Genomic DNA, 22660 nt, shown 5'->3' on the forward strand with positions numbered 1-22660 from the left:
GAGGGTGAGGCAGTGAGACCAGCTAGAAAGAAACTCAGGAAATCACAGGAACACCCCAGAGGGGAAAAGGGCCTGGACAGATGAATGGGGAGGATAAAAATATGTGCTCCATGATGTTCATGATGTTACTGAAAAGATTCAATGAGAAAATGCACTAGGTGTGCTGGGCACAGTGCCTACTACGTAATATGTGCCCAGCAAATGCTACGCTAGAGCTATCGTTTCTGTTATTACTTCCACGTGTAAGAAGAGAAATAAACAAACAGAAAGTGAATAAATAAAACCCAGCCCTGCCCGCATGCTTTGTGCCCTAATATTAGGGCTCTCTGGCTATAAGAACCATTCTTCTATTGTTTGAGAGCGGTTGATACACACATTTGTTCTGCCTAAAAATTATCTTTAAAACTGCATTATTAGGGGTGCCTGGGTGGTTCAGTTAGTTAAGCGACTGCCTTTGGCTCAGTTCATGATCCTGGAGTCCCAGGATCAAGTCCCACATGGGGCTCCTTGCTCAGCAGGGAGTCTGCTTCTTCCTCTGCCCCTCCCCCCTCTCATGCTCTCTCTCTCAAATAAATAAATAAAATCTTAAAAAAAAACCCTACATTATTAAATGGCTCTGGTATTAAAACACTTAATGATAAAACTCATGGTTAAAATGCTGAACAAAGCCCATGCAGAAGTTTTCTACAGCAATAGCTCAATGACTTGATAATGAGATGCTAGTTCTACAATTATCAAATACCACTAAAAGGCAAAGTGATGAATATTTAAATCCCATTCAACCAATAAGTCTTGGTAGCTTATTATGTGTCTGGCAAGGCACTGGGGATACAAATGGAACAAAACACCTTCCCTATACTTACAGAGCTCAAAATACTGTGGCGGAAAGAGACGCAGAAACCAGCAATTAGGACCCAGGTGTGCAATCCCTTCAGCGAAAGCCTTGGGGAGCACTGTGGAATTGAGAGTGTTCGGCTTCCAGAAAGACAATGTGACAGACTGTACCACGCACAGGTGAATATCTGCCCCGGTCAGTCTGGGCCAGCCCCCTTTATAGCTGTCCCGGTGTCGCATCTGGCCAGTGCCCCTTTCTTACTCCCAGGAGTTGGATGGTGAATGTGGTTACCCCAATCCCACCCTTCTAAACGCCCGCCAGCAATGTCTGGGCAGCATCCCATAATCAAATATACTCATGTTTCTTCAGCAAAATTAAAATTTCTTCAGCAAAAAAGGTGTGAAATTATGAATATTCACACCAAATGACATGAACACAGACTGTAAATAGTCTGTGTCCTTTCAGGCCAGACTGTGCTGCCAGGTGAGTTAGGAGAAACATCTGATTCTTCCAGAACTTCCTGGATTTTGAAATCCTGGGTAAGAGGCTGTGGACTGCTTAGGGTGGTAGGCAGCACCTGAGTATAGGTGTTACAGGAGACTGGAAGAGGGAACACTTTGCTCAGTCTTGGGAATTTGGGGGAGCTTCTCAGAAGAACTTCCAGTGGACCCGAGAGCCGAGGGAGGAGGAGAGTTAGCTGAAGGAGAGTTTGGGAATTAAGAATAAGAATAAACAAATACATTGGCTGGTGGAAGGAGCAAATGTCATGTCAGAGTCCTGGGAGGTGGCAAGGCATCCCCAGTCACCCCACAGCTGGGGCCAGACAGCAACAGAAGGGTGGGCAGTGAGGCAGGATGGCCACTGTGAGCAAAGGGGTGCATCTGGAGGGCCTGAGGCTGGGAGGAACACGGTCAGATTTGCACTTTCAAAAGAAGTTGATGACTCTGAGGAGGGGGTCAAGGGAAGGGATGCAAGTGGGAGGTAGGGCTGACTGCACTGCAGGGGGTGATACCTGCAGGAACATTCAGGAAGCAGAATCGAAGGCACACTGACTAGAGGTAGGGGGCCATGAAGAAAAGGGTGAAGCCCAGGGAAACATCCAGGTTTTTCTATCCACTGTTCTAAGCTGAGGCCTATGAAAAATACTTGTCTCTTTCCTCATGCTTTTCTTCACGTTAACTGATGAGAACAAATCTGAGATCTGTGACTAACATATTTTTTTCCTGTCCATTGTAAGGTAATATATGTTCATCAGCAAATACTTGGAAAATATAGAACATTAGGGGGAAAGCCCCCTTATAGGTCCATCATCAAAACAAAATCAATGTTAACATTTGTGGTGGAATGAGGCCTGAACACAAGAGATGTCTATAGAATGTGGCTGAATGATCATTTCCTTCTAACTTTTTCTTATGTGTATGCAGGTTTTCCTATACGGTTGTGATCATACTCTTTGTACATTTTTTAATACAGCTTTTCTTACTTAACATTTTATGTCAAACATTTTCCTGAGTTACTCCATGGTCTGAATGAATACAACTTTTAAAGGCTTTGGTGCATTATGTCAACGTGAAGTATCCTGCACAATCACATTTTATGATTGAACATTATGCTGTCCAACAGATCTCTAAGCCCTAAGGAAACTATTTTAAAGGCAAACTCTCAAGACAATATTTTAGGGAAGGTGAGGAAGCATTTGGCATCTCTTACTAGGTCCTAGCTTCTAACTTTCCAAATTCTCTTGCTGTCAGCTGAACAGGGCATGGAAACATTTATAACTGGTGGTTTGTGGATAACAGAGTAGTATTTTAGCAGTTAAGTGAATCTCAAGTTTCAGTACCTCTCAAATGTTGTTTACCCAAAATTTCAATATTATTATTGGTTGGGAATAGAAGGAATTAAAATTACATCTCCATTGTGCCCACCAGAACCACGTCTCTGCTAACCATACTTTTTATGTGACTTTAAGAAAGCAAAACCAACCCATAAGGTTTCGAGGTCAAAACACGGGCCAAAAAGATTGTGATTTTTAAAAATATCTATCTTTCCATCCATCTATCTATCTACTGCTGAAAAATACTCTGGGTCTGGTAGAAGGGGGAGAAAAAGCTTTAAGGATAGACTGAACAGCCATTCGGTTGAGAAAAGTAAGGAGAGGACAACTTTCTCAAAGGCTCAGTTCCAGAGTGCTCTTACCTCATCCACGAGGGAGGCACTGGATGGAAGGGGCCTTTGTGTCCCCCAAGGCAGCCCTCAAACAGAGTGACCACAGCAAGCTCTGGCTAGAGAACCTCTGCTGGGCATCGTCCTTCCCTACCCACCCCAATCTTCCTGAAAGATTCCTGTCATTAGCACCCATGTTTGGAATTCAGAACATGTGCCTCCACAGAAGAGACAATGTTATATATGGTAACTAGGCATGATTCAAATATTTTTATTAGTATTTTAGATACATTATTGGGAAAATAGGTCTTGTTGGGCAGGGCTGGGGCCCTAATATCATTTAAAACAGGCTTTATGGGAGAAAAATGCTTTTGAGGACGAACTTTGCTATTACACTGAAGCTTTCATAAAATAGGCTATGCCCTTAGTACTCACACAGGTAATTATATTTTCTTAAACATTTTCTGGAATAAGATAAAGTATAAATAAGTGAAATAAGAATAAAGAAACATATTGTCCATCCCATTTTAATGGCAGAGAGAGGGAACAACCAGGAGCACCAAGTGGAAAAGGTGCCCATCCATACCCTCCTAAGGCTTGAAGGGCCATAAAGAGGGAGCCATTTGTTCACCATTCACAGAAAGTGTGTGAAACACAACATGGCATCTTTATATATCTCACTGGTAGGAAGGAAACAACTAGAAGGCCGTAACTCTGTAGATGCTGGAAATGTCACTCCTTTGCATTCCTAGCAAGCTGTGAGGCATGTTCAGAGAAGCAGAAAGGCGGAGGAAGGGGGAGGGGGCCTGAAGAGTGGGCTTACAGTCAGAACCCCTCTGGGGGCATTGTCAGTACGGTGACAGCCACAAGGACAAACATGCCACATGCGGTGGGTCCAAATCTGGACTGCTCAGGAATAAACAAGTAGCTGTGCAACAAAGTATGATATTCACAATAATACAGTTCCGATATGAAGAAGGTGTTGGGGAGAGAGTCCCCCTGCATCTGATAAGTGGTCCATAAAATGGTTTGGATAGGGACGCCTGGTGGCTCAGTCGGTTAAGCGGCTACCTTCGGCTCAGGTCCCACATCGGGCTCCCTGCTCAGCGGAGAGCCTGCTTCTCTCTCTGCCGCTCCCTCCTGCTCTGCTCTCTCTCTCTCAAATAAATAAGTAAAATCTTTAAAGAAAATGGTTTGGATATTGGTAAAAGCAGGCTTGGTTCCCCTCACACCCCAACCTGTGCCTATCATAAATGCTTTGGTAGAATATTCCTTGTCAGTTAAAATCTAGTAGTCTACTTTAAGGATTCCAAGGGCACATGAAAGAAAGAACAGTGCCTGCCAGGTAGGCCTCTGGGCCTTACTAACATCCCCTGCAGCCCCAGGGGAAGAGTACTTGTTACCTGAAAAAGCAAAAAGCCACCAGGGTCACATCTTATTATGCTGTAGCTTGCTGGCTTTGATTTTTCTTTTCAACCTAAACCAGAAGTGCTCCTCAAAAAGACTTTTTTTCCGTGCTAAGTAAAATGCCAGCCGGTCACACGCTGAAAGGACAAAGAGCCATTGTCAGGTGATGTGGTGATGCACTCGAGCTGGGCCATGGCCCCTCCCACTTGTCAATGACTCTTCAGGACCATGGGGGCAAGCGGCCAATGAATCATATCCTCTGATGGCCTGTGAGCCGTTCACAGTGCTCAACTCTGTAGGTAGACAGGACAGGTTTATGTGCTCCGAACACATCACCAGACTCTGCCTGCTGGGTTTATAGTTTCAGACCATTAAGTAGGTGCAAACACACTCACTGCAACAAAGAAAAGCTGTGCTGAGAAAAGGCCAGGGAAGACCCTCACAGAGTCACAGTGCCGGCCAGCCCTCCTGGTGCCACAGCTGATGGCACCTTGGCTGGAAACGGGTCGAGAGCAGGTGTCCCTGGAGGCCAAGGGGCAGAATGCAAAGTTTTCGGGTGACCTGGAACACATGACCCTGGAGGAAAGGGAGGGAGGCTTAATGGGGAACCACAGCCTGGAAACTGGCTGGGCCAGTACCACACGGCATGACCTTAGGCAAGTCACTCAGCCTCGTGGTGCCCCAGTTTCCCCATCTGAAATGATGATGGAGAAGATAACGCTTCCCCAGGCACCTGGAAGAAATAACAATGAGGTTCTGTGCTGGAGAAATCACAGAGATGCAAGGCAGCAGAGATCTGCCACACCTTCAAAATGGCAGCAAAGGCCAACACCAAGGCAAGGCGATTTGCTGCCTGCTTCCCAACCACCACCCCCTCCCCCCACCCCAGGACCTGCGGTTTTTAGCTGATTTTCACAAAAGCAGACAGAAATGAATGAGTGATGTGACTCCTCTCTGTTTCCTAAGGTGAGAACTTGATTCTCTGAGCTGCCCTTACATGGCTTTGAGACACCACTTATGTCAGACAAGAATGGGAAAGAGAGGAATTTATCAGGAATTTATGCTCTAACTAGGATTTAAAGTTGGGACTGAGAGTTATGTTTCAAAACCAGAACTTGAAGTTTAGGGGGAAGGAAAATGTCTCTTCTCTCAATGAAAAATCGTCTTTTAGTTCAACTGGGTCAGAGCACCCAAGAATGAAGAGTTTGCATCCCAAGCAACAGCTTGTGGCTTAACTGTGGAATTATTTCTGGAAATAGTCAATAAAAATTACATATATGTAAAACGATAAAACCCCAACCCACATAAGGGTGCATCACCCAATTACATTAAGTGAGCTTAATGTAAATGATTTCAGATCTTAAAAAATTGTTTTTATAATTGCCTAAATCCCTGAAGTCTGAGCCCACGATGTAGCTGGAAGCTTCCCAAGACTCACTGCTTGTCGGGGCACCTGAGTGGCTCAGTCGTTAAGCGTCTGCCTTCAGCTCAGGTCATGATCCCAGGGTCCTGGGATCGAGCCCCGCATCGGGCTCCCTGCTCCGTGGGAAGCCTGCTTCTCCCTCTCCCACTCCCCCTGCTGTGTTCCTGCTCTCGCTATCTCTCTCTCTGTTAAATAAATAAAGTCTTAAAAAAAAAAAAAAAGACTCACTGCTTGTCAATACCGTTCCTGCAGAAGTCAGGCTGTTTACCTCCACCATGCCTGTCAAACTGACTTTGTTTCTAAATACTCCACTTTATATTCCCACCCTCCACCATACAGGGAGAAGCATTTGTATATGTGCATACTCCTGAGAAGCTGATCCACATTATGGCTGAGAATACCGTAGATATATTCATCAACTTGCTAAAGAAAATCGATTAAAAAGTCGGTCCGATTCTGCCAGTATAGACCCCTGTTGGCCACATGGGTTGAGTTGTAGAGGGACTGTTAACCTGGCATGACAAAGGCCACCATGAGCATTCAAAGCTGACGTGATGTGGTAGCCAGCAAGCACCTGACGGGTGGCTGGGCTGGATAGTCACCAGCAGAAGGTTCCTTGCAAACCTCGTCCAGTCCTTCACCTGAGTGTTTACTAATACCTGACACATTTCCTCTGTTTACAATTCCGTGACCATGACCTAGTCTCCAATCCTCTCCTACACCTAGAAACAGACTCCAGGATCAAGAGAGAAAGCTCCAAGAGATCAGAGGTTTGGGACTTTGCAGCAGATACAGAAAATGTTGATTAATTCAGCTAAACAAATCCAGACTCCTTGTTTGAGGAGTGTTCTTTGATGAAAACCACATCAATTTACCCTAAGATGGTATCTTTGGTCATAAAATCTCAACATGTTTCACAAACATTAACTTAGCCTCCCAGTACCTCTATGCAGATTAGCACAATCACCCTTCATTTAAGAGACAGGGAAACCGAGACGATGTGTCAAGTAGAAGATGTAGATAGCTAAACGTACAACCTTCTAATGCTGCATTCTATCTTAACTCCTAATTATCTAACGGAAGTGTTTTTCCTTGTTCTTTCCTTTGGACGAATAAACTAATATCATTGCCAGTGGTCTCCACAAATGACAATAACTGCAAAAACCACATTCTAGAAAGTGGAAGCACAAAATGTCACCCACACAAATAGAAGGTGCAGAAGAAATAATGACTTATCAACTCATGTTTAAAAACAAATACACGCTTTCCTTTAAATCTGTGATGTAGATCACAAAGTATAAGGGAATCAGAAATGAAGTTCTGCTGCCTGGAAAAATTATAAAGATGAAGGAAGGAAAAAAAGAAAAGAGGTTGAATTATTTTTTAAAAAAGAGCAACATCATGAAAATGTAGAAAAAGAGAGGAGAGTATTTCTAGGAAGCGATAGGTTATTTAGTTTGGATTTCAATATTGGTTGGTAGCAGAACGATACAAACATTTAGCTGGGGGAGGGTTGAGGAGAGAATGATCTGAATCAAACAGACTGAGAGACGTACATCTACATATGGGGACAATGTTGCAGATGTGTAAAGTTCTTTCTGTTGTAGAAAGCAATGACCATATTGTATCCATGCTTACCCCAAAGTGATGAAACAGTAAACACAAGACTATGTAGAACCAAGTCACAAATGTAAAACTGATAAATAAGAAGACATATGCCCATAGTGGATGCCCTAAATGGACAACCACCTAAATTTTGTTTTATATTTTGCCAGACAGACCCAAATGACAGGAGGTTAAGTGCCAACCTTTTCATAAATATGCTACGGAAAACCATGATTAAAACCATTCCCTTACCCACCACTATCCTTATGGGATAAGAAATGTCCTAGTTTTACTAATGGACTCCAGCATTTTATCTTTTTGTTTCCTTGCTGGATCAGTTGGTGGTTGCTCAGCAGCACATGTGATGCTGGGGTGCAAGTCCTTGCCGCTCCTGGGCCCCTACCACTCGCCCACACGAGGATCGGATGCGTGGGCATTATTTGTCCAGTGTCTCCTCCCTTTGGCTGCACTGCTTCCCACTGCCCTCCCTCACTAGCTGAAAGAGGAGACAACGCATTGGTATCAACAGCCATCCCACCTTTAGGGCAAGTGGGAGGTGCTGATTCATGAAGAGAGTATTTCATATCACCCATAGACAAACAGGCTTTAGATCCATGGACTTCCCTTCCCCCCACCCTCACACTACATTTTACAGATGTGCCAAACTGTACAAATGGCTTCTCTCTCATCTCAGTTTGGCCACACAAAACAAAGTCCTCAAAAAAAAAAAAAAAAAGCAAATGTTTTGATCCACATTCTCCCTCTTTTCTTTTTCCTATTCATCTGATTCATGGATCCATTAGAATTATTTCTTCACATTCTCAGTATAACTTAATATTTTTAGTAAGAGAGCCATACTCAATCAGGCTACTTCTCTTCATTTGGGAAACACAATATTAAGAAAACTATATGGGGCATGTATTTGTACACACACACACAAACGCACGCGCGCGGAATGGAATATTACTCAGCCATCAAAAAGAACGAAATCAGGGGCACCTGGGTGGCTCAGTCGTTAAGCATCTGCCTTCAGCTCAGGTCATGATCCCAGGGTCCTGGGATCGAGCCCCGCATTGGGCTCCCTGCTCAGCGGGAAGCCTGTTTCTCCCTCTCCCGCTCCCCCTGCTTGTGTTCCCTCTCTCGCTGTGTCTCTCTCTGTCAAATAAATAAATAAATTCTTTAAAAAGAAAAAAGAAAAAAAGAAGGAAATCTTGCCATATGCAGTGACATGGATGGAGCTAGAATGTATTATGCTAAGTGAAGTAAATCAGTCAGAGAAAGACAAATACCATATGATTTCACTCATATGTGGAATTGAAGAAACAAAACAGATGAACATATGGGAAGGGGGAAAAAGAAAGAGGGAAACAAAGTATAAGAGACTCTTAACAATAGAGAATGAACTGAGGGTTGATGGAGGGAGGTGGGTGGGGGATAGGCATGAAAGAGGGCACTTGTTATGATGAGCACTGGGTATTGTATATAAGTGATGAATCACTAAATTCTACTCCTGAAACCAATATAAGACTGTATGTTAACTAACTAGAATTTAAATAAAAATTTAAAAAAACCTATATTTTATTTTATTTTTGGGGGGGGGAAGGGCAGAGGGAGAGGGAGAATCTTAAGCAGGTTCCACCCCCAGCGTGGAGCCTGACCCCGGGCTCCATCTCACAACCCTGAGATCATGACCTGAGCTGAAATCAAGAGTCGGATGCTTAACCAACTGAGTCACCCAGGCGCCCCCAAAACTGTGTTTTAGAAAGTAGGTCCAAAGCTTATTCCAGTGCATTTGACTGTATTTTTCACCAAAATAGCTGCACAAAGAGGAAGACATTACAAGCCTTACTAGGAAAATATTTTCTCCAAGTCTAACGCTTATTTCAGAAATTAAAAAAAAATATTGTCCTAAATGACTATCACTTTTCTTACATAATCATACATTTACATTTTAATCTGTACTTATAAAAAACAAGAAAAACACTGAAGATTCTGAGTGAGGAAAGGAAGCGATACCATGCCATTAGGTTTCTGGTAGACTTTGGCTCTGCAGTAAAAATACCAGTCATTGTAGCTATTCACGGATCTATACCCCTCACCTTTTTATTCAGAGTTTTGGAGATGAAGTAGCAGAGGAACATGTACAATGGACAAAGCAAAAGAACAATTAAGTGTCTCTTATGCTGTATGATACTTCGCTCCACAAATACAGTCTTAGGGTAGGTAAAAGAAAGATGGTAGCTGCCACTGGGGCATTTCTTATTAGCAGCTCAAAGTTGAAAATGCCTCCGTTTGGCAGGTGTACTTTTCTTAGACAGAAGCAACCTAGCAGGCTTTTTGCATATGCGATGCTAACCGTGCACTCCTTCCAAGACTTCAGAGACAACATAAGGATTCTCACATGGGCAGCGCACAACAGTGTACCCATTATACATCATGTGGATGCCAAAGGCACCTTGCTCTAGAGTCAGGATGTAATATCCCCGTTACCAGCTCTTCCTATACGGAGGCACCAGTAAACGACTCTGGTGTGTCGTTATTGACTAAAAGCTTATTTGAGATGGTCGGAATCGCTTAAAGAAGAGTTGCACGGCAATGAATCATGGAACACTAAATCTAAAACTAATGATGTAATGTATGGGGATTAACATAACAATAAAAAAATTTAAAAAAAAAAAAAAAAAGAAGAGTTGCACGGAGGGGAATGGGGAAACAATCGGAACCTACGGACAAAAGAATTTCAGAAAAGACGAAGAAAAAAAGAAGAGAATATCAACAAAAACATGAGAAGACAAGAAAGGGACAGAAAAGAAAAAAAGAACTCCTGAAAAGGGGATGTACAGAGACAGAGGGATATGAATGGAATATGAATTTTGTTTAAAGGTTGGATGTACAGATTAAGTTGTGAATAAACTCAATACTCAGCTTGCAATAGAATTTCAAAAAGAAAGAAAAAGAGGAAAATATATATTTTTTTCCTTCTTTGCTACAGTTTATTAGAGTGGTTTGAGTAGTTTTGTTTACGCCAGAGCTGGCTGTAAAGCACAAGAATGATTCTTTGATGTGGCATACACGCATTCATTAATTGATCCCCTACTATATATCATGTACTCTCCAAGGCCATCAGATGTCATTCCTGCCCCCAAGGTCCCAGGTGGAAATGACACATCACAAAACAATGGGACAAGTGCTTCAAAAGAGGTAAGTGCTAACTGCCTGAGGGAATCAAAGAAGGCTTCACCAATGGGCTGACATTTGTGCAGGGCCTTGAAACTAATAATTCATCAGTTTTTCAATATGCCCTTTGAGACTGCGGGAAAATATTCATTGTTATGTTACAGTGGAAAAAAAAACAGAAGTACAGAGAAGTTAGAAGCTTTAAGGTTTATAAAAGTCAGAGTTGGGAATAAAAAGTGTTGAGACTTACACTTTTTAAATTTATAATGCTGGCCAGTAGAACATGTTCAAATTACCACTATACTTTCTTTTAAATTTTAGAATATCAATAAGGTAATATAGCACTCTCTAATCTTCCCAAGCTAAAACTAATCAGAAACAGATTATTTCTCTTCAATATCTTGACTTAGAGAACAGTTGACATGTTCCCAAAATTTCAACACGTGATTTTAGATAATCATTTAGGTGCATTTTCTCTGCTAACTTTTTTTTCCAGAAATAATAGAAACAACTTGAATCTAAAATGTAGTGTCTAATACCACTTCCACATAGAATTAATTTCATTCTCAGGGTGCCTGGGTGGCTCAGTTGGTTAAGCATCTGCCTTTGGCTCAGGTCATGGTCCTGGGGTCCTGGGATCGAGCCCCGCATGGGGCTCCCTGCTCAGTGGGGAGCCTGTGTCTCCCTCTCCCTCTGCCTGTTTGTGTTCTCTCTCTCTCTCTCCCAAATAAATAAAATCTTAAAAAAAAAAAAAAAGACTCATGATAGCAAGAAAAGAGAAGGTGAAGTACAGGAAGAAAAATACAGGAAGGTAAAAATACAGGAAGAAACAAGACAGGCCGGAGACCCAGTGCCAGGGACCAGAGGATGCGCTGGGGGACAAGAGGAAGCTGGGAAGGAAAGTCATTACAGCCCTGCTGGACAGACTCGATCCATGGGACGGGCTCCTGGCCTTTTGTCTCTGTAGGCCCCACTGGTTCATTCCCAGGACACCTCCTGCCCCAACCTGGAATGCACTCTCTCTCTCTTAAACCACGAGTCTTTCCAAAACCTTAGTCTAAAGCTCCCATTCCTTTCTTGTTCCTTTGCCTGGTGTTCCCTCAGATTTAAGGATGGTGTGTCCTCATTTACAGCTGTTCAAGTACATGTTAGTGGGTTTTTTTGAGTGTGTACATTATGAAACTTCAAACTGACAATGAGCCAGAGTCCTCCATTTCTTCTTTCTCCTCGAAGTGCTTAATAATGTGCTTTCCAAACAACAGAAAGCACAGTGATCTAGCATTGGTTCAAAGTGATTAAGTATTCTCTGCCCATAGAATACCCCACAGCCCGAGAACCCTTGAGCCTCCAGAAGGGACACAGCTCTGTCAACACCTTGATTTTAACTCAGTGAAACTCAATTTAGACTTCTGATATTGAGAACTATAAGATAATAAACATGTGTAGTTTTAAGCTGCTAAGTTTGTGATAATTTGTTAGAGCAGTAATAGGAAACCAACACAGATTCTAGACCATAAAAGTGACATCTAGCTGGTTCTAAGAAGCAAGTACAAAGATAGGTTTTTGCAGGAAGATTTCCTGGAAGGAGTGAAGGGTCTGGTTGGCAGGTAAATATGAACATGAATGATGGCCTAATGTGTTCTCTTTGGTGGCTGCTCTCTAGCATGTTAGGGATCTGAGGGGCTGTTATGGCTTCTAGGAATTCACAATTTAGGTGGAGTCAGAAGCGAGGTCACTAACTCAACTTCCTTACTCTCACCATGATCATCGTTTCTGCCATTGGATCAAGAAGTACAGCGCTGGAAGTAGCAAATAACCTTTTCTGCATGAAGTTATAGATACAAAACAAAATAAATATTTAAATAAAAGAGAATCTCTGGAGTCGAGGAGCTCAAAGTGTCCTTTCAGATGTCTCTCGATAACTAATGACTTCACAACAGTGGAAGATGATCATAATTAATGATGATGACAGTAATAAAACTGGTAATATGCAGCACAAAGTACCTTATACTTACACGAGCTCTTTCATCTTTAAGAATTCTAAAAGGCTTTGCAACCTGACTTCTAGGACATATCAATTTGAAATTATATCTGACTTACATCTGCTTACACCTGAAATTCAGTTTTGCCTGGATTGAGATGTAGTAATCATCTGCCAGCTACTGTAAACTTGTTGGTATTAGCCCTTTAAATCCGTAGGGAGCCTCAAAGGCAGGGGATGCTTATCTAGGGTGGGAGACACTTTAGTCTGGCTCTGAGGCTCTTGGATACAAACGCTTGATTTGTGAATTCTGTGAATTCTTAACCCACTGTTTCAAAATATGCTTCTGAGACTTATCTCCTGGAATTCAAACTTGCCTGGCTTTGTGACTAGCTCCCTGTTCATGCTCTTCTCGCCTGCCACCTGCCGTGCTCTCTTTCGGGGAGCTCATCTCAGGGCTTTAACTCTGACTTTTGCACAGCTAGCCCTAAACCTGACCTCTTTGCTTTCCACCAGGCCTCTGGCTCCAGCTTCCGCTTGATATGGCCATGGGGGTGTCCCCAGGGCAGCATGAATGTAACAGAACTCCTCAACACCTCCCCCTGCACACTCAGTCCTCTGGCTATGTCTCTGATGTGGGTTCCGGCATCATGGTCTCCCACCTGCTTTCACTGCTCAGCCTCTATGCCAGGGAGCCACCCTCAGTTCCTGTCTATTGTCCACATGTCACCGTTCAATCCATACCTAGCCCTGTGGTCACCATCTCTGCAATGTCCTGGCATCTGTCACTGCTTTTCTCACCTCTGTCCCAGTAGCTTCCTAGCTGCTCCCCCTCATCTGTCTGAGCATTACCATTGGACAGGCACCTTATCTCATCCGTCTTCATATTTCTCATAGTGCTGCTAGGACTCACCTCCACGGTAGGAATTCAATAAACATTCTTCTTGAATTGAATCTCTAAGACCTCAATCCTATAAGGATATTTTATTTTGTATATACTGATGTATTTTGGAGACGTTAAAGGTAAATAAGAGTTGTATTTTAAATGTACATGATGAGCATACTATTTTTAAAGAATTCCTGATAAATCCTAAAATTAGGGAATCGTTTAGTACCTAGAATCCTATCTATTTCTAAGTTTAGAGATTCTTACACCTTTCTTTTAGAGATTCTTCACTCCTCTCTTCATGAAGCAGTGCACATCTGACTTACCCAGGGAACTAGCAAATTTATCACGTAGTACGAAAGGTACAAACTGGATTTTGCTACTAAGCACAGTGCCTATACTGAACAGCGCTGAATGGAACTAGGTATCTACCAGCAGGCCAACCACATTAAGTATAATTGTCTAGGAGGTAGAGCAGAGCTACTGAGTTAGACCATCAGCTGTGGATATCAGCTTGGAGGTTTCTGACCAAAGCAGTCAAATGAGCGCTCAACTTTGCTAACAGATGTGACAGTGAGTGAAGAAACCAGTCTGCCACGAGCCAAGGGTATGGGGAGTGAGGCAACAGGATGCCTCTAGGGTAACATAAAGATAGATAGGAGCCCAAAGTAGATGTACACAGACTAAATTTTGGTAGACCTGGAGTATTTGGTGTCCGCCAGTGAACAAAGTACTGGGGGAAAAAAAAAATCAAACTTGATAAGGAATAATTAACCTTATTGGGAGGATAAAGCAGAATAGGGCGGAGGAATGAAATCATAGATAGTGATATCTATGAAATCTCCATGAATAAAGATTTTTGAATTATAGTTATTTTAGAAGATAAATAGGGCTTGAAAGAACAGGAAGAACAGTGTCAATTTGTTTAAAAAATAAACAAAAAACAAATGGGGATTTCTAAAATTCCAGAATCTAGATCTTACTGGCTAGATGAAAATAAGGAGGGAACAGGTGATCGCATCAGTGATGGATGGGCCTCGCATAAGTAATTCTATACTTTGAGTGAGCTGTACCAGCAGAACTCAAGTACTAATTGTTCTTCCTAAGACAAGGAACTGCAAAAAAAAAAAAAAAAAAAGACAAGGAACTGCAGAGGCTAAAGAGAATTTCTGAGATTTTGGAATTTCTTTTGTAGATGTCAAGAGATCAACAATGTAATTATAAATGGGGGTAGTCATTAGCTGGACAGCTTTTTTAGAAAAAAAAAGTACAGATTTTATAGGAATTCCTTATTGGTGCAGAGAATAAAACCATCTATGTAAGGATATGAGAGTTTTCAGGACAAATACAAAAAATATTTTTCAATAAGAGAAAGTATATGGTCATGTATATTCATATAGATTTTATGCATCTTTAATTACATTGCTCTAATTAGGATCTAAGCATGAGAACTTTCAAGGAAAGATAGGGTGTTGGGGGCATTATAAGTAAGTACACAATTACTATTTCATTAGATATGAAATGCTCTTGAGTGGGGTAGCAACTAAGGAAAGAACACAGGCTTTAAGAGGAATGTTATATGCCCCTGGGGGTTCTGTATGGGATCCTATGAAGTATGGAAAACATACAGTGGAATATTTGAGAATCAACCGAAGAGACTGAAACTTAAAGCTCCTTTGGTTAAGTCCAAGGAAGGAAAAGGGCAGGAAAGGTCAATGTGATTAAGGAAGGATATAAAGATTAGTATGAGGAGCCTAAGAGGGAGGCTTAAAATATATAAACAGTGATTTAGAGATATAAACTATTTATAAAGTACAAGTAGTAAGAAGTTCAGAGGAAGCGTTATGATGGGACATTACTGCTAGCATCCCACTCCACTGTAATAGTTGTAGAAGCAGAGAATGCTAGGACATGAAAATTGGAAGGGATCCTACAGAACAGTCTTTCCTTTTACAGGTCCAGGGACGCAGAAAGGGACTCGCCCTTAATTTGCTCTCTCTGCATCTTCTTACCCTGGCTCCCGCCAGTCAAAACAAGGAACAAAGAAAAGGAGGAGTGGAGGGGCAGGATTAGAGCTTTGGAGGTCAGCGGATCAGGACAGGGAAAGATCAGCTGGCGCTAACAGCGGTGGACAAAATGAAGGGCTGGAGTTGGGAGGGTCTAATCTCCTGCTCTGGGAGGGGAAGGGTGAGAAGGGGACAGTTTCAAGACCCCCAGTACCCAGAGATGGGGCTGGGGGAGGCACCACATCCTCTGGTGAGAGATCAGATTCCTGAGGTCTGGAAAGTGTTACGTAGCATTATTCTAAACAGGGCTATGAGATAGAGCAAGCAATTACGGGCCATTTAACTTAACATCATTTACAGAAAAATATTAGGAAAAGTTTGCAGAGGGGACAACTCGACAAGCATATGGTAATTTGATTAGAAACAGGCCACATGTTTTTCCTGAAGGAAGGTGTTGTTTTAACTAGCTTGTTGGACTTCTTTGAAGTTATTGCTTTCTCAAATCTGGATTTTAACTCATGATTTTTCTAATATCTATAAAGAATGGGAATGAACATAAAGTATCTAAGTAAATAGAACAAAAAACAATCACAATCGAGGACACTAGAAATACAATGGTAAGCAAAATGAATGTTAAGACAAATAATATAGCAAGGAAAAACTTGAATTCACATCCTCTAGTAGTGTTTAAGTCAAGATATTTCTCATGAAAGATATGTGATTTGAATTCTGGTCTGTGAATGTATCTCCTATGCCATTTCCTAAAATGCTCTGCAGAAAAAAATGATTTTTGTTAGTTTCACACACACACACACAAAACTTAGCTTTTTTTTTTTTTTCCCTTAAGTGGGCTGACCTTTTGGTGTGGTTAAAAATTTGTCACATTAGGATGAATTTCTCATTAATCCAACCTTTGCACATTTTGCAAGTGCAAAATTCTCAAACAAAACGAAGAAATCTTCATGGTTATTTTAAATTAAGTAATAAATCAATATAAATTTTCTCATATTTGCATATTTTCATATCACTGAATAACTACTGAATCTTCAGAAAGAGAATCAGAAAGAATGAAAATCAGGTTAAAGCAAGAATAAAAATATCAAAGTACTTATTAATGTTTGCCTGAAGCCTTTATTATACCTTCTTATCTATTTTTTACTGGTTAATCTGTACAATTCACGATGTGTCATTCTACTTTTCGAAAGGTCCTAGATTTAAGTAACTGATGCATACCTCTGTCCGTACAGTCTCCACGAGGGGAGGGGGGATGTGTCTGTTTTGTTCATACTGTATTCCCGGGGCCTCAAAGTGTGTGGTAAATATTTGGTGAATGAATGAATGAATAAATAACAATGACAGCATCGATACTGGGTATTTCACTGTGTGCCAGATACTGTTTTAATAAGCGTTTTGTATAATTGACTGTTAATTCTTCAACACTTCTATAAACTTCTTGCCCTTCTGTTAATCCCATTTTTAAAGACAAGGCAACAGAGGCACTGAGAAGTTGAGTAACTTGCCTAAGGTCACGCAGCTACTCATTGACTGTTCTTGAACTCAGGCAGTCTGACCCTGGGGCCTGCACGTAAGCACTACACCACTACTTCTTCTCTGCGATCGCAATGCGTCCGTGTATAAACGGCTGCATATATAGGAAATTACATACAAGATGGGAGTTTTAAGAGGCATGGAACTCAAGTGTTAATGTCGCCATCATCAAATACTGGAATTCAGGGGGCAATGGGAGATTTAAAGTCTAATTTCCAGGATCAAGATCTTCACAGAAGCAAAACTCCTAAACATTTAAAGGAGACACAGAGATTTATAGGTAAAGAACCAAAAGAATGTGACTCCATTCAGCTCTAACTGGATGCTAAAGTCCTTAGCTCAGAACAAAAACTTTCAAGACTTTCCATGTTGGTAACAGAAGCAAGATTTAAGGTTTTGTGGTGGCTAAATCAATGAGGACAAAAATTACTGGTGTGTGTGGAAATATGTTCTCTATGGAATCATTGGTGGCCTCTTTTGGGTTAGTGCCGCCCTATGCTGGGTAAAGAGCCTTTTTAAAAACTAGCGTGAATCTTACTTAAAAAAAAAACAACATAAAGGTCTATGTTCCTTTAATTGCATTAGGATATTGATGTTCTGAGACCCGATATATTCTTATTACTTGATGGTATTTTTTTTCCCTTATCAATCATTCTGGAACCATTACACTCTAAGATTTCGTTTATGCCTTTTGGCTTTGAAGTGCCTTGTGTGCTGAAAATCTTGGAGGGTACATGATTCAAGCTGATCAGGAGATCAGACTTTTAAAAGAATTCAAGAAAGAAAGAAAAAAGCCTCTGTCACTTGCAAGATAGATTTAAGACACTGAAATGGGAAGGATCTAATTAAGACATGGGAGAATTCCATGTCCATCCTACACTGAGTACTGACAAAACTCAGAGAAGCTGGGCGCTTTTCAGGACTCATGCTCCATGACTCTAGATGTGTTGGCTGTTAGAGCCCCACACCTAAGTGAAAGCTCATTTACAAGTCGGTCTCCAGTTCTGGTCACCTTTCAACTGGGAGAGTACTATCACCCCTAAGGCAATTCAACATAAGTCTGTCAAGCTGGTCCAAGTTTTGGGAAAACTCGTTGTTCTGAGCAATGAGGTTAAAAGTTTAGTCTCACCATACAAGAAAAGCTTGTCCAACAGAATACTAAGTTGAAGTAGGATGAACAAAAATAACGCAGCCTAAAGGCTTAGAAAGATGAAATGCAGTTAGAAATCCCAAATCAAGCCAGGAATTCCAAATCAAAAGGGAATCTGGGGTGAGAGCTCCAGCAGTGAAAAACTAAAGCAAGCATATGCAATAAGATGCCGCGCTTCTGTTCAAACAACATCAGTGTAAACAGAATTGCAGAACAGGTATGATGATGACATTTGCATGAATAAAAGAAATGAGAGGAGGGATGCAGTGTTAGGGCAGGAAAGAGGGGTCGATACAAACTCCAAGAACCGTCTTGTTAGTCTAAGGGTCCTTTTCCTGTTCAGCAAATTCTTTTGTTCTGTGTCCTTATCAATCCCACACCTTGCCTAAGTAAGAAAGACAGACAAGCCATTCTTAATGACTTCCTAGCTTTTGAAACTATTTTGGTGTTGGAGAGAGAAAGAATCATGTTTAAATTGTTACAAGGATTGAGGTTTCTGTTGGCTCAGTAAATTTTCCACTCTGAGATGACAATGTTTGTCAGTGCGGATGGAAACAAATTTGTCCATTTATGTAATCTGTGCCATGTTCCAGAAAAATGACACCCTTGTGGCACCTCTTTGGGGCAGGGGAGCGAAGGCAGGGTGGCTAGGGGGCTCCACAGACAGGCATCCCTGGCTGTGCTGGTATCTTCCTCCCCCAGAGACGGAGCACATCCTCTCCCTCGCACACCCACTTGCCGGTAGCACAGGGAGCCATTGTTCACTGTGTGTCAAAGACCCGGCCACGCCCTGGGCCAGGACAATGCTCGGACTCTACAGCCCTAGTCTCTGAGCACTGCTGATTTCCTTTCCTTTTTATTCCCCCTGTGTGGAAGAGTCCACAAAATGAAGTTTTTTCTTTTGTTTAAAACAGGACATTTTAAAGGGTGGGTTACTGATGACACACTCACTTTCAGTCTCTCTTCACTGGGGTTTTCCTAGTCTCTGCAATGTTGTACAACAGATAGGAATTTGGTTCAAAGCACAGATAAAATGGGTTCTATTTTCACAGCAAATGTATATTTCATTAGGTAACATCTGAACATTTCTCTCTGAAGATGCTGCTTTCTCTTATCTTTAGATATATTTAACATGTTGGGTTTTGTCACCACAGTGTGAAAGTAGACCACATGAAAGTGATTAACACCAAGCTAGAAATTTTTATAAATTTAGGAAAGGAGGATGTTATATCCTAACAACCTATAGGTCATTTCTTAATACAGAAAACTTTTGTATTCATCCGCTCATCTGTCAATGTTTATGAAGCACCTACTTTTTATAGCCTAAGATATTAAAATAAAAGTCCTTATCGTCAAAGACTTTGCAGTTTGGTAAAGAGAAGGTCATGTAAACAAATGAGTACAATAAATTATAATAGGTGTTATAGCATAATTATGTATAGTGTATAATATAGATACAAATGAAGGAGGAGAAATTTTAGTGGTAGCAGTATATTGACCAGAAAAGGATTCATAGACAGGACAGTATGTGATCGAAATCTTAAAAAATGTACAGGGGGATCCTTTATGGCTTAGGTTTGTGTGAGTGTGTGTGGGTGCCTATGAGTGTGTGTACATGTGTGAGTGCATGTGTGTAAGGAAAGGCAAACCGCCCTCCTGATCTCGAGGTCCTGCAGGTCATGGAGGGCCTTGTAAATCAGACATCCTGTCCTGTAGGTATCAGGGATCAGCTATCAAAGCTAATAATGTGAGGAGACCTGCCTTTGATAGAAGTCTCCATTTCTTAAATCAACTATTTCCTTGGCTTAGGAAAGGAGGACGTTATGTTCTAACGATCTATATGTCATTTCTTAATACAGAAAACTTTTGTATTCATCCACTCATCAGGCAATATTTGTCTTCCTTTATAAAGCAATGGATTATGTGGTGAGGATAACATCTCAAATTCAATTCACTGTATTCTGGTTTGGGAACTGCTCACTGAAGGATGTCAGAGAACCCAGTGGAAAGCTTTGAAAGCTGGCTGTGGATATTCAGTGAGAACATCCTCCCAGCCAGCCAGCCGGCCAAATGTGGCCATGCCCTGGGTGGCCAGGGAGTCCTTACCACTTCGGTTGGTCGGTAATATTTGAGATCCACAGTCACGTGAACTTTGCCGGTCTCCTTACATCTGCCCACTTCATTTTCATTCTTTCCTTCCCACCTGTAAAGGAGATAAATACTTAATCAGCCTCTAATTGCTTGGGGGCATTTGTCACATTGTAGTCCCTTGGGACGGCTCAGCCTTCTCCCTGCAGGAGTGTATAAGCTCATTAACTACAGGAATACAAGCTGAAGTGTAACCACGTTATCCGGGCAACAGTGACTTTCAAAGCCTTTCCAGATCTGTTTCGAAAGGGCAGGTTTTATTTTCTTTCTTTTTAAGAAAATCATGACGGGTTCTGTTCATGATGAACAGAATAGCCAGAATAAGGAATTCGACAACTTTCAGGGAGTTCAAAGATCTGTACTCCTTTAGACTACTCTTGATAACTATCAATTATTATGAATTAATTAATGTCTTCTGTGTCCCCTTTATTTTTTTTTAATTTTGTAGTTATGTTTTAGGGATATTTATTGTAACTTCAATGCATTCCAGTTTGGAATAAGTTTCACACCCTAAATTAACCATTCATCTCATCTTTGTATTATATATAAGTTCCCTTGCTCTACCCAGTCAGCAGTAGGCCTCATTAATAAATCTCAGATGATTAAACCTCCAAAAAGTATACAAGTGGTTTATGCCTGCTAAGAGAGTGTGTATTAGCATCTCTGATTCAGCTACAATGTTCTTTGGACTTAGGTTTTTCTTCCTTAAACATCCACTGTTGGAAAGAGTACCCCCCTCAAGTCTATATGGTGAATTGTGCAGCATATGCTCATAAGCTTCAAGACCAGCTTGCTGGGATTCCATTTTATGTTCTCATTTTTAAAGACATGAAGGTACTGTTAACCTCTGGATTTCTACAATCTAATATCCAAGCAACAGATGATACACAATTAAAATTATTTTTACAAATGAAACTTTTCAGGAAAGAAAGAAAAGAAATTACAAAGTAATGTTTGACTTCAATGCTTATTTTCAGAACTAGTTTGCTTTATCAGTTGGAGATGAATCCTATGACAACAGGACAATTTTGTGTGTTCCCTGGATCAGAGTCATAGTGGGGATCAAAGGAAAGAATAGAGCATTAAATTAGTTACTTGGCTATGTCATTCACATGTGTTATTGAAGATGAACATTAACTGTTGATCATGGTTATACTTTGGACATAGGTTGGGTATTAGAGATATAAACTACCCTTACAAGCTTTATTCCCCAAAAATCATCTGAATGTTCTATCCTCAGTTTACTCTTTTATAGCAGAGGGATAATATTTCATTGTTGGAAAAAATCAGTTTAGAAGTACACTGAATTGGTCAATGGACTCAAGGCAAATACGAAAACATCCCATAACACACAAAGAATTAATTGTGTACACTGAACAATGGAAAACTGTACAACTGGCATTTTTCTATGACTTTTATATTAATTAGTTGCCTCAAAAAGGGGTGTTTGGTAATTTACTTATTTGGTTTAATTTCTTACTACTGATTAGACTAATTTGGCAGGATCAGAGCTATGTTTTTGGAAAAATCACCTGGAAATGGTATGTGGATGCTTTAGAGCACACAGACTAAAAATACTGTAAAATTAGAAAACCTAAATGGTGATAAACCCTGTACATCTCTTTTTTAAAAAGATTTATTTATTTTTAGAGAAAGAGAGAGAGAGCAAGAGGGCCCGAGCACGTAAGAGCAGGGGAGGGGTGTGGGGAGGGGCAGAGGGAGAGAGAGAATCTCCAGCAGACTCCCCGCTGAGCATGGAGACCCACAGGGGGCTCAATCTCACGACTCGATCTCACGACCCTGAGATCATGACCTGAGCCAAAATCAAGAGTCAGACACTCAACCGACTGAGCCACCCAGGCGCCCCATCCTTGTACATCTCTTAAGGAAAAGACCAAATCTTGGCAAATATCTACAGTAAGGGAAAATAACTGGTAAAATCATTATTTTTTTAAAAATTACCTATCTAATTCCAAAGTTAATAGTTTAAGTGGAGGCTTCTCTTTGGTTAGGCTTTCAGTAAGTGAAAGGATATTTGTACCTCATAAGCATGTTTGTATTTTTGTTCCTATTTTATACTCATCCAAGAGAAACCAGTTCAGCATATGTCTTCCTGACAGTTATCTCCCACTAAGCCAAAAGGGTTAACAAAATTACTGCTCATAGTTTTGCTGTTTTCCCCCAAGGCAGCTAGGCATGTAATCTATCACGGGTCATGCTGACTCGTGTGCACACATACATATTGGTAACACTGTCCTTCTTATTGATAAATCTGCTCAGATGTCACAAACTTGAGAACTGGAGATTCAAATCTATTTTTAATTGTTTTCT

At 41.1% G+C, this 22660-nt stretch overlaps 1 protein-coding gene across 2 annotated transcripts in view; it reads right to left on the reverse strand.

Moving 5' to 3' along the window:
- The window catches only part of GMDS (GDP-mannose 4,6-dehydratase), a 641507-nt gene that overhangs the window by 74438 nt on the left and 544409 nt on the right, over positions 1-22660 (reverse strand). Inside the window, exon 9 of one of the 2 annotated variants that reach the window (XM_036106055.2) lies at positions 20288-20384. The exons of the other annotated variant lie outside the window; for it this stretch is intronic. Within the exon in view, the coding sequence (XP_035961948.1) occupies positions 20288-20384 (97 nt within the window). The remainder of the gene's footprint in view (positions 1-20287; positions 20385-22660) is intronic. 2 annotated transcript variants of the gene reach the window in all.

Source organism: Halichoerus grypus, chromosome 9, assembly GCF_964656455.1.
Source record: "Halichoerus grypus chromosome 9, mHalGry1.hap1.1, whole genome shotgun sequence".
NCBI lineage: Eukaryota > Metazoa > Chordata > Mammalia > Carnivora > Phocidae > Halichoerus > Halichoerus grypus.